The sequence below is a fragment of the Pogona vitticeps genome, chromosome 4 (genome assembly GCF_051106095.1).
Source record: "Pogona vitticeps strain Pit_001003342236 chromosome 4, PviZW2.1, whole genome shotgun sequence".
In the NCBI taxonomy this organism is placed as follows: domain Eukaryota; kingdom Metazoa; phylum Chordata; class Lepidosauria; order Squamata; family Agamidae; genus Pogona; species Pogona vitticeps.
This window is the reverse complement of record NC_135786.1, coordinates 112863292-112876579: the sequence shown is the minus strand read 5'-3', so window position 1 is coordinate 112876579 and position 13288 is coordinate 112863292. Positions and strand designations below refer to the sequence as shown.

The window sequence follows — 13288 nt, the reverse complement described above, 5'->3', positions numbered from 1 at the left end:
TGGCTCTATGGCTTGAAAAGCAGGATGAGTGCCGCCCCCTAAAGTCGGACACGACTGGACTGAAAATGTCAAGGGGAACCTTTACCTTTGCCTAATGCTATATAAATAGACACAAGGAGAATCCTACTGAGGGCTAAGGCAAGACTATTCTCTTACTTGGATGGCATGTTGCACCAACTGGACTCGTCCATCCTTTAGATGAATTAAGCTGACTCCCATTTTCTTCAGTATCTCTAAATGCTCAGGATTACTGGCCATGAAATCTCTGGCTCTCAGAGGAGGCTTTGGTCCATTGCCAAGACTCTCCTCCCTGCAAAAGAAAGAGAGCTCTAGCATCACTTTAAGAACAGAACTATTCTCTAAAGCAGTCATCAACTTGTTTTGGCCATGGCCATAAAGACAATATTAAAGAAATACAGGCTGAATCAAGATCGCATAAATTGCATAATAAACCTTGTGAGGTGGTGTGTGAAGAACTGTTTCCAGTATGTGCACCCCTTCCAATGTGCCATGGCCTCGAGTGAGAATGGATGGCCTTAAGAATATACAGTAGTGCCTCGCTTAACGGGCGCTCCATTTAGCGATGAAATCGCTTAGCAATGACTTTTTCAGAGTGTTTTTGCACTTTGTTTAGCGATGGTCCGTATGGGCGATTTTCGCTTAGCGATGGTTGGGACCATGCTACGCATAGCGATTAAATTTTGGGTCCCCTGTTTCACTTAACGATGGTTTAAACAGCCTCATGTTTGCTGTTTTTTAAATGTTTTGCTGTTATTTATAAAGTTAAAGTTTACTGTTTAAAATGTTTAAAATTATAAAGTGCACTTAATAAACCCTTTGTTAAGCAAATTTGACTTTGTTCTGACTCTTTTTTAATTTGTTGTTGTATTTTTTCCCCCATTGAGATGCACTGAATAGGTTTCAATGCATTTCAATTGGGGAACCATGTTTCGCTTAGCGATGTTTCCTATGGCGATTTTCCCTTAAGGATGGCAATTCGTTCCTATTGGAACAGATTATCTGGTTTTCGGTGCATTTCAATGGGAAACCGCGTTTTACTTAGCGATGAAATCGCTTAGCAGCGAGTTTTTCAGAACGAATTAACATCGCTAAGCGAGGCACCACTGTAGTTGGGATATGTAATTAAATGAGTAATAAACATGGTTCTTAGAAGGAAGCAGTCTGGTTCAATATGCACTTTCATTTTCCTTCCTAGAAGAACCTTTATATTCTTGCTTTCTCCCTCTTGGCACATGTTCCACTGCAAAAGTATATACAGTAAACAAGGGCTAAAAGTTTGATTTTTTTCTTTTTTTGTTTGTTCACACAATAAATTTCTTATCATGCTCTCCCCCTAAACCTAGCTAAAAGCCACCTATCTTCCTGCATTCTACTCATCCTGAATCTGTTGTCCATTTGCATTCACACATTCACTTGCTCACTTACACACACCTCTGACTGACATATTTTGAAAGGATTGATATGGTCAGATCCATGCGTTCAGATCACTCTTCTCTCCCTGCACAGGGCAGGATAAAAATAAGTGTTTTGAAATAGGCCAACCCTTCATAGGCTGTAAACCATGCCTTGTCCATCTCTGCCAGACAGTACAGCAAGACTACAATTAGCACTCAAGATGTCTTAGAAGAAAATGGAGAACCAACTGAATCAGCATTAACCATAGTCATTTTAATGGTATGCTAGGCGTTCCAGAGGACCAAACTACCTTTGGTGCAGAGCAGACAGATCAGCCCCCAGATCTCTCAGAGGCTCTATCTCCTTTACGTGGACCAGCCCCCTGCCAAGCACTACAACATGGGTACTCAAGTGTGCACATTGCAGAAAATCAGCAGGAAATGCGATAGCACTATACGTGGCATTAACCTATTCCATATGACCAGGTGTCTCGCTGGAGCACAAAGCATTAGAATATCTATGATGTATAGCAAAGGTAAACATTGTGGTGTTATGTTAATGCTGCTTGTGTAACAACTGAGACTCCACTTTAATCAAATCACAACCTAACAGAACTGTACACAAGCAATCTTGTATACATATTAATCTTTAGGTTAAGTCACTAGCTCCCTCCTTTGCTCTTTTGCTTTTCACTTTCCTACCATTCAGCTCTTTGGTGTATGAACTCCACGTGTAAAACATGGCAACCGATTATGAATGGAGGTAATAGTGAGGATGGGGGTGCGGGATCTGTTTAAATAAACTGCAGGTCTTTCTTCCTAACAGAAAATGCTACTTGTGATAAACCAAAGTCAAAAAGTTTAACATTTCATGACATAATTACATCTGCATGAACATTTTGATAGCCCAGGAACAAGCAACTCTATGAAACAATGTAAGGATCAAATAACCTCATCTAACTCAAAAAATGTGAAGAAAGAAAGAAATAGGCTCAACCTAAGGGAAGCAATTTGCTTTTTTGTTTTTGCTTTTTTAAAATCAGTGTACAGAAAGCATAAACAAATCTTACACTCTGGAAATACTTCTAGGACAACTCTTATCCACCACATTTTTCAGAGGCTCCCTGATACTCTGTGCATACATAGGGTCATTTGGGAAGAGGATTTGGGTGTTAGGGCACGTCCAGTCAAAGTTAGTGTCATCCAGCTCCGTGTATTCTGTGGTCTGTAAAGGAAAAAAGGTCACTCAAGTTCGCTCTCTTTAAAACTCAGTTTTATGACCAGAAGCCATAATGTTATTGTAGGAAATGCCCAACAGAAAAGGGCCAATGTAAGCAGAGACAAAATCTTCCTTAAAAGTAAACACAATTTCATGCAAAACATGTAACAACCCAGATCTGTATGCAGCAACACCAGCTATTCTTTGTGTAACATTATAAGAAGAATGAAAATCACATTTTACTTCAGAATACGAGTTCAGAATTGCAATTGAATTAGTAAACCAGCACTCACAATATTTTTCTTAGGAGCTGTTTGGTTTGTAGTAGACAGCCAGAGAGGCAGTAAGTGAGCCTCTGTAGTAAATATATAATCTTCTATATCAAAATTCAGGTCTTCTTTATCAGTAAAAAGCAGATATAAATATTTGAACATTTCAGCCAAGAAGAACGAGTCCATCCTAGAAGGGAGGAGGGGAGATAGAAGTCTGAATATCATTTGTTTCTTCATAACATCACAATAATGGCAAAATAGGAGACAAAATCTTCTTTTGAACAAAATTATGATAACATCCATGGCAGAATGAGTGTCAGTAAGACAAATCTCACAGTCTTATTTTTCTCCCCACACTCCATTTGCAACAAAGCACACACATTCTAGGTATATCAAATGTCCTCTATTCCCATATGGCATCTCCCCATGAGTCTTTGCTAAAGGTCTAACAGGGGCCTCCTTATCCGCATGCTGTTTTGATACTGCTAACTTTGTTTGGAGCAGCTAGGAAGGGCTTGGATCTGGAGTTGCCTTTCCAACAAGTGGAAAATCTTTTCTGCTCACAAGGGGGTTGTATCCAACCCTGCAAAGGAATTATATGTGAGAAGAACCCCAAAACAGAACACTTCTATTTATACAAATTGTTTCTGAAGATCTTTTTCTGTTCCCCCATCTATACACTACAACCTGTATCTTCCTTAATTACCATATTTTTCATATTATAATATCCTACTGTTGATATTTCTTTTACTTATTCATTTTATTCAATAAATTTATAAACCACTTAATGAAAGGATTTACTAAACCAATGCACTCTCTCTATATAGATGTCTCTGTCTGTCTATCTATCTATTGAAGCACGCAAAGCATACTCAATTAGAATTTTTTTTTGAGGAAGTGTGGCTGCAAAGCATGCACCTGAAGTTCACAATTGCTGGCAAACTGTTGAAGGAATAAGGCAAGACATCTTCCACTAGCTTGTGCTAGAGCAGTGGTCCCCAACCTTTTTGGGACCGCAGATCAGCTGAGCCTCCGAGGAAGGCGGCCTTCCCCGCGGGTGCGGGCACGCTCTCAGGCGCATGCGTGAAGTGATGGGGGAGTGCTCGCCTGCCAGCATCAGCTTGAGTACTCCCCCACCCCTTCGTGCATGTGCACGGGCACTTGGGTGCATGCGTGAAGGGGTGGGGGAGTGTTCACACTGGCTCTGGCATGCATGCACATGCACAAAGCAGCTGTGGGGAGGGGAATGCATGCGGGGGGGTTGTCTTTACGGCCCGGTTCGGCTCAGGCCACGGACGGACACAGGGCTGCAGACCAGGGGTTGACGACCTCTGTGCTAGAGCTCCAAGAAGACCAGCAATCAATTTTCTCTTTACAGTCACAGGGGTTTTTTTTGGGCCCAGGCCATTGTTTTCAGTTTCTTCCATTACCACAGAGCCTTCATTTAAACAGGCTTTTTATTACTGTTTGCAACTTGGACGTCCAAATCCATAAATACTTAAACAGATAAAAGAAAGAGCAGAAACAACTTGAGCAGCATCAAAATCTTAGTAAAACTCAGACGTCCGTAGAAATTCCATTGATACTAAACCCTACCTATATATTCCAAGCATCAGTTGATCAGCAACAAAATCGAATCTTCCAATTCAATTCAATTCAATTCATTTATTCATTAAAAATTTTACCCTACCCATTTAGTGGCCAGGTCACTACTTTGACTGGCTTATGATAAGAATACCAATACCATAAACAAAAATTCAACAATAAACAAATAAACATTAAACAAGACAGCAAACAAACCCTAACTTAAATAAAATCTATACTAAGATACAATATGGTGACAGACCAAACAATCAATCATAAAAGCACAAGCTGTCAAAAAGAGACAAAACAAAACAATAAAATTAATTAAATTTCACAAAGAAGCATTACTTCTAAGGCTTACAAACATTTTTCATTTAGTTACCTGTCTTCATGGCTTCCAGTACGAACATCCTTCATAGCAGCAAATCCACAAGGTACACGTGCATATTTATTTAAGTTCTCAATTAGTGTTTTTCCTACTTCTAGGTAGTAGGGATCTCCAGTTGCCTATTTTTAAAACGAGATGTTTTCCATTTTCTTTCAGAGATATACAACATACCAATACATTTCATGTACTTGCTAAATATTACTTTGATATTTTTATATTTGGTCATTTTTTAAAAAAAGTATTTGATCAAAGGTCATGCACAATACAAAAAACATTTCAGTTTGGTTTATCAGTCTGTTCGTCTCTGTAGAGATGAGGCAACCAGATTGATAAACCAAGCTATACTACAGATTCATAGACAATATTAAAAATAATTTTGGTTTTATCTTTAATACCTTTCCTACTATTTTCTAGGGTTTAATATGTCTTCAATTTGAAGGTGACCTTACTTTATACAAGAAATAGGTGCTCTCTGCAAATTCAGGACGTAAAGGGTGCTGAGCCCAATGAACACGAAAGTCTGTTGTGAAAGCCTGAAGGAGACAGAAGAAGTAAAAGTTAAACTACTGAATAATTATTCTGCCTACAGCACATTAAAGGAGGTAAATATTCCATTAAAGGTCTAGAGTCAATGCATTTTGCAGAGCTCACTCAAGGTAACACAGCATTAGCCTATTGCTAACTTAAGATCTCCCAGGTCTTCATCTAATATGATTCACATGACCACAAACTCTCTCAGGAAGACACTGTTTTAGGTATAGAGACATAAAATATTCTCAAAGACAGGTTTCCAACATGTTCTTCTTGTAATTTAATGTCTGTGTGGTGTAGAAGACAAACCATTAGATCTGGTTTTAGGTCATTCAAGAGCTTTCTGAGATGCCATTGGGCAATCTACTATTTCAAATCCTAAATTATCGCACAGATTTATGATGAGACTCATCCATGGAGAAAGAAGGGGAATATAAATTTTAAAAAATGCCAATATTCTACAACTTCACTTGAGCAACTCTGATTCTAATCAGAATAAGCCTGTTCTAGATCACAGTGTGCCTGCATTTATGCAAATCAAACACTCAGAAGCAGTGTATCAATTGTCAGCCTAAAAAGGGATCTGCAGGAGGTATAGTTTCATGAAGACTACACTTAGGTCAATAAATGGGCAAAACTCTGAACTGAGTTATTTAAAAATAGTATAGACAACAGTGAGCTGCTACAGATCACCAATTCTCTTATTTCAATGTTGTAGGAAACAACAAAGTTTAACTAAAAATAAACATGTAGAGTCACTACAAGTGTACAATCAACTACATGTGTACAGGGGCTTTCTTCCTACTGTAATCGAGAGCAGTTAGTAATTAATTACCAGAAGATCAAAGTTCTCGAGGTCAGTAGAAGAAGAGTAAAGCACAATTGGGTTATCAATGGTCATCCCATAGAGCAGGTTTCCAGCTATAAATACTTGGGCATAATCTTTCATGCCTTGGGTTCCTGGACCCCTCACATGCAGCACTGAATGCTCATAAAAGTGCAGCGGCATTAACAAGATTTTTTCACACCAAAGGGAGTCACCATATCCCCTCAGCCATTCAGGTTTTCAAGGTTAAAGTTGCTGCTCAAATGCTCTACGGGTGCCAACTGTTTGCTTTATCTGACCTGTGTCCTCTGGAGGCAGTTCAAACTAAATTTTTGAGATCTATTTTGACTGTACCCCCCTGTACACCTAATGTAGCCCTTCGTTTAGAGGCTGACCTAATTGCCATAAGAGCACGCACCAAAGTCCACATGTTTAATTACTGGCTAAAGCTTCTCTTCTCTTCTGAAGGCTTGGCATAGATGTCACTTTTTGACTCCTTTCAATCAGAATGGAAATTACAAATTACAAAAGAAATAAGGCAAATGGGCTTTTCCACCAATGTTCTTTTGGCGATGGGGAATGTCAGTGCTAAAGCAGCATTCAAACAAAGAAGCTGGGACATAGAACTTCAAGAGCATATGAGCCAGTTGGGCAAATACAGTGTTGTTACTAATAATGCCTTTACAAAAGCTTCATATCTGAAGAGCACAATGCCAACAAAGACCAGAAGAGCTTTCACATTAGCGAGACTTAATGTTTTACCCTCTAAACTCATGGAAGGAAGATTTCAGCATATACCTATTTTGGATTGTCCGTGTCCATGTAATGATGGCCAAGTGGAAACTGTAGGTCATGTCTTACTTACCGTCTTTTTTATAGAGATCTATGCACTAACCTCTCGAGCCTAATCATTCACTAACCTCTTGAGCCCAATCATATCCAGGGAGACCTGATGAATTTTACATCAAGCTACTTCTTTCCGATCAAGACTCCCTTATTACATGCTCTGCAGCAAAATTTTGTGCAGCAGCAATGGCACAGCACTCCCCTATAGTCTCCTGAATTCCCATGTCGACTGGTTTTAACACGAGGGTGTTTACTGTCAAGCGCAGAGAAATGTTGTGGCCCCAACCGAAGGGAGGAAATATTTATATTTTAGCCATATAATATGTTTTATGAACTGGCTGTACACCTTTTAAAATTGCATTTTGTGTATTTTAACCACATAATATGTTTTATGAATTGATTGTAAATTTTTAAACTGCATTTTGTATATTTTAACCATAAATATGTTTTATGAGCAGGTCACCCGACCATAATAAATAAATTTAAATTTACTACATGTATAGAGTCACCCGACCGTAATAAATAAATTTAAATTTACTACATGTGTAGAGTCAACTAAAAATAAACATGTAGAGTCACTACATGTGTAGAGTCAAGGGATAAGAATGATTTAAAGAAGCTCTGTACTGCTTAGAAGAGGCAGCATGCCAAAAGCTTTTACAAAATAACCAAAGATGCTATTTAAACCTGGAATACAATCCATGTAACAGTTCAGCCTTTGGGAATTCTAGCAATCAGAATTATCTAGACATGGTTGGGTACACAACAATCTACATCTTTCAGGAAAAGCATGCTTCTTTTCATAGGCTCAGGGTTACTATATCAAAGCAGGCCCAACCAAAAGATAAATCCAGCAGTCCTTTAAGTTCACAAGAGCACAGCAATTTCAACCATGGAGTGACAGATCTCACTAAACATGACTATATTTGCATGTACTTGACCATAGTCCTTAAGCATTCCTTTCTTTGTGCACTAATCTGTCCTACCAATGCAGTGGGAGGTAAAAAATATCTGTCCATTCAGTTCATCTACACTTACCAAGGTGATATATTTTACTCCAGCAATAATGCCTAAGTCCTGCTGTTTCTGAGAGTGGGTGTGAAAACACTTCTTGCTCCTCTCCTACCAGAATATGGATGTAATCAATGTCCTTTTTGCTTGATAACGCCGGTGTCCCAATCATACTGAATTTTTTACTCATATTCAAGCAATTTCACACATAAAGCTTCTTCATACCTCACTTCTCATCACAATACAGGAAGATTAGGAACTGAAGGGACAGAGAATCTGAAGGTGGGGCCCACCTTCACACCCTACCTACTATTAGCCCTTATGTGAGCAGTATGAACAGCTGCACAGGGCTCATCATCTGATATGATATGGGTAAAAATTCTACTGGAGAAACACCAGGATCATAGACGAAAAACAACAGAGTGAAATATGCTCATCTTTATGGCTACACAAATAGAAAATAATGAACCAACCTTCTTTTCTTATTACTATAGGAAATGCTGTACTAATTTAGAGAACTAATTGGATACCAGGAAAAATTCATGCTTTGCTCATCACTAATTAGAAATCAACCCTCACCCAACCAGTTCTTGGCATTAATCTTCCCCAAATAATACGAAATGTGTAATACAGTGCCTCACCTCAGGTAGGAAGTTATGCTTTTTAATCACCTGATACAGCATCTCATGAGTTTCTATAGCTGGCCTAATATCACCTTTCAACACCTAGAATTCAAACAGAAATTATGAAAATTTGCATTGCAAGATCCTGTGGACTTGACAATTTGTTGACAGATAGCGACATTTACTTTCCTACTGACTTAAGGGACTAGCAATTCTACAATTCTGAAAATCCCATCTCTATCTACAACATGCTTTATATTTCTTTTTCCCATGGTAAATAACAATTTCAATTTCCTATATATTCCAAGGCAAGAAGAATCAAAGATATGTAAGCGCAAAGTGACAAACAAGCAAAATACAGTAATCCTACTTGAATTACTACATCTAGGTGAATTGAGACAGGAAAGGCAATTCCAGTACTTAAATATTTGGATGATATGTCAAATAAGCCATATATTTCCATTGCTTATATTCTTCAGGCTGCAAAGCTCTCTTAAAAAAGTAAGATCTGATACAACAAAGCAATTTCCTGGAAATGTTTAAGGTAAAACCAGGTATGTCCAAGACCAATTCTTTACACAGGGTATATTTCAAAGCACAGCAGTAAAATCAGTTATGAAGGGGATTAAATACTATGTATCAAATAAAAAAGTAGTGTCTAATAACAGTATTTCATAAAGCACATGATGACATTAAACTGCAGAATATGGAAGTTACACTTCTACAAGAAAAATATGCAGATAACAACCTCAAATATTATTTATATTTGGGGTTGTTATCTGCATATTGTTCTTTCTTTCAAGTAGAAGTGTATTATTATACTATTCACTAATGGTATAGTACAGCGATGGCGAACCTATGGCACATGTGCCACAGCTGGCACACAGAGCCCTCTCTTTGGGCACACGAGTCATAAGTCACCCTCAAGAAATACTTACCTGTCCTCTGATCCTGGATTCTGTCACTCCCCTCTGCTTGTGCAGTGGTCCAGTGGAGGGGAGCAATGGCGACCACTACTGGTCTAGCCCAACGGGGGATTGGAGGACCGGTAAGTATTTATTTGTTAATTCCGCCCATCGGAAAAAAACACACAAGCATTTAATCCTTGCAGTGCAGTAGCTGTTTTTTTTCTAAACTAAAACCCCAGTATTCAAGTTTTAAGTGCAGTGTTGGCACTTTGAAATAATAAGTTGATTTTGTGTTGCAGTTTGGGCACTCGGGCTCAAAAAGGTTCACCATCACTGGTATAGTATAATTATGGTACAGTCAGAGTAACTTAATTTTGAAGCATGTTTATTTGTGAGTGGAACTAACAGCATATAAAAAGGAAAAAAGGTTAAGAACAGGCAAAAGAACTGTAACAAAGCAGCAACAAAGGATGTTAAGCAGTAACAGAACAATACTAATTTGGCTCCTACTTTACTATGTGACAACGAGGCAAAGTTAGGTGTCTGATATGTCTGATAATAAAAAATTGGGGAACAGAGGATAGAGTTAGTGTGGGCCTAAAGAAATGTAACATCTAAAATTTTAATCTGTGTTGTACAATATGACAAAGTGTTACCTACACAATGCTAGGAAACAGCAGACAAAGTACTTAAAGGGCAAAATCCTGTTGTGTAGTTATGCAAGCAGGACAGAAATGGCATATCACACAGTGGCAAATTACTGCGTGTTAGCAAGTCCCTATTTGGATTCCTAGGTGTGCAAGTAGGAATCCAAGAAGAGACTTATTAACCAATGGCAATTTGCCACTGCAAGTTCCAATATTTGCTTTCCACCAACATTAACTACCCAACAGTATCTCCCTCCTCACAACATACTTTGCTAGTTTTCCATCATGATGTGCTGTCAAGTCAATTCTGACTAATGGCATCCTTTTTCAGGATCTTCCTGGTAGAGAATGCTCAGAAGGGTTGACTCTTCCCTTCCATTGGGGGGGGGGGGGGCACCCTGGGAGTGCACAGCTTGCCCAGGGCCACACAGGCTGGCTCCACTTGCCAGAGGCACAGTAGGAAATTGAATTCTGGCTCTGCAGACAGATACCTAAACCACTGAGCTAGCAGACAAAAGCTTATACTGAGTAGATTATTTCTTTCTACTTTATATAATTATAGCACCATGGATACATGCAGGGACCAGAATCCATGGTCCCTGAAAGAACTGTAGGTATCAGTACTTGTTTGTTCCCTTTGCATAACTGATCATGCAAAGAGTACAAACCTACCTAGGCAATTATCCTGGAACATGTGGTTTTCTTCCAAGGATTCTGGGCAGAAGCTTTAAATACATTCCACTCAGCACTGCAACCATTCTGTCTTGAAAAAGAATCTACTGTTGCATAAAAATGTGAAAAACGTGGCACCTTTTAAAACATACCTGTAAACCTGGAAAAAATGCTAGCAAAGAGTCCATCCAAGTTCTAGCATTGAGCATTGGTTTGTGTATATGCACATCAAGCAGAAGAGGTGGCTGGCTAATATATCTCATTATGGCATCATAGTGCTGAAAAACAAACTCCTTGTGAGCTCACATGCTCTCTGAATACCAAATCCAACATCAGATTTAAAGCAGATAAACATACTAAAATGAATGCAGATGTAGAGGCTTCTTAAGAACCAAATTTCAAGCTTCCAGTTACTTGTCCAATGTCTGCTATACTCTCTTAGCCTAAACTATCTTATAAAATGGTAGAACAGACACTGATGTACATAAATGAAATTTAAGAAGTCTGTTTATGTGTGCCTTTTCTACTGGATTAAATTCACCACCAGAAAAAGTCTTAAAAATAATTCCATGAACAAACAGAACTAAGTTCTAAAAGGCTATGGCTTGACACAGATAGTGCATCAGCCATAGGATTATCTGTTATCCCCATCATCAGACTCAGAAAATTCCCCTTAACCAAAATTAAGGGACATCGGACGGACTACCAATCAGGTTAACTAAGTTTCTCGCTTTAAATCAAGGTGAGGTGGGAAACTTGGGGGTCCTTCATAACCTACTGCAGGGACTATTTTTATATGAGTTCTTCCCACTTTCTGAAATAATATATGAAAGCTAAAAGCATGTGAGATGGGGTAATTACACAGGTAATCACCTGTGAAGGAACAACAGGAAAGACCCATGCAGTTGATCCTACACATCATTCAAGTCTTTCAGACATTATCACTCCAGAGTGTGGGTGGTGGCAGCAAGTTGCTATTTGTGATGATATGTTCTTTAAGTACAATTAAACAAGAGGGAGGAATTTACTTCCAGGATTTCCAAGCATCACCATGCACTAGTATCTTATCTGCTCTATATCACACATATTAATAGTTCTAATTCAGTTTTAATTTAAGCCACATGGGGCTGAACTAAGCTAGCTTAATTGCTGCTGGATAATTCTGAATTGCTCTGGATCAAAATGCATCCAGAGAGGGCATCCCATGAGCCACAGATAAAGCAGAACTTCTGTTTCTATGTCCACCTTTACAAACTGTCCCATTGCAAGTGTGGGAATGACTCCAGCCCTGGCCTCTCCAATACTTCTGCTGCCAAAACCCAAAGGCCAAAATCCTTCTGTTCTCCTGACACACATCCCAAACTCACAGCAGCCAATTTCTTCCTATTAGAACCAAGACTGAGCATGAAGGAGTCAAAGGAACGGAACTGAAGTGTGTGTATGGGGTGGGTTAAAATTACTGTCCCCTTCCAGCTGCTGATGCAAGCCTGCCAGGGTCCAGAAAAAGGCAGTCTATCTATTTTGGATGCTTTCTCTCATACATTATAGGATTGCCCTGTTAATCTTTTATCCAATACAGTATGACAAGGTAGACAGGTTCTAGGTGTCAGAGGGCCACATGCACCCCGAAATAAGGCATTCAACATTAAGCCAGTTTAAAACTGCAATTAGTTTATGTATGTTAAAAGCAACTACATCCATTTTTCAAATGAAGAGAGATTTTGTCTCCATATCAGTAGTTACCTTAGACAGTGAGTCACTAATACAATTAAGTCCCACAGCACATTGACATATTTTGTTATAAGTATTTATGGATAAGAATCCACTTCCTATTTTTACAACTTCTGAATCCAGTGGATTTGCTAACATTTGGTGTTTGATGGACTTCTACATGAAACTGATAAAGGAGTGCATCTTGATAGGGAGTTGGGGTGGTGATTACGCCACAGAATGATTGCAGGTTCTGCAATAATATTGCAGAATAAAGAGCAGCAGAAACAATTCTTACTATACCTTCCCCTCTGCCTTATATGTCTTTAAATGTTTACCTACTGAGACTATATTCCATGCACTGAAAGAAGCGGGCTGCAGTCCACAAAAGCTTATGCCAAGTAAAACTTGGATGTCTTTAAAGTGGCACAAGATTCTTTGCTGCAACAGGCTACCGACTAACAAAGCAACCACCCTAGAGGATTCCTGCCACATCTCATGAAATAAAGAGAGAATTAGCAAGTCTACTTACTGTATTAAATCTTTCCAAAAAACTGTCATCTCCTAATAAGACATAGGCCTTCAATAAATATTCATAGTATGAATCTATCCCTGCTCCAACACCACTATCTAGAA

The 13288-nt window shown here is 38.8% G+C and overlaps 1 protein-coding gene across 3 annotated transcripts in view; it reads right to left on the bottom strand.

Annotated features, from left to right (window-relative positions):
• EDEM3 (ER degradation enhancing alpha-mannosidase like protein 3) overlaps positions 1 to 13288 on the bottom strand; it is a 43335-nt gene that overhangs the window by 10861 nt on the left and 19186 nt on the right. For all 3 annotated transcript variants that reach the window (XM_020795098.3, XM_020795099.3, XM_078392344.1), the window contains exons 9-16: positions 13185 to 13282; positions 11095 to 11220; positions 8734 to 8817; positions 5328 to 5411; positions 4873 to 4997; positions 2928 to 3093; positions 2486 to 2640; positions 157 to 310 (exon numbers count right to left, since the gene is read on the bottom strand). In XM_020795098.3, coding sequence (XP_020650757.3) covers positions 157 to 310; positions 2486 to 2640; positions 2928 to 3093; positions 4873 to 4997; positions 5328 to 5411; positions 8734 to 8817; positions 11095 to 11220; positions 13185 to 13282 — 992 coding nt within the window. The remainder of the gene's footprint in view (positions 1 to 156; positions 311 to 2485; positions 2641 to 2927; positions 3094 to 4872; positions 4998 to 5327; positions 5412 to 8733; positions 8818 to 11094; positions 11221 to 13184; positions 13283 to 13288) is intronic.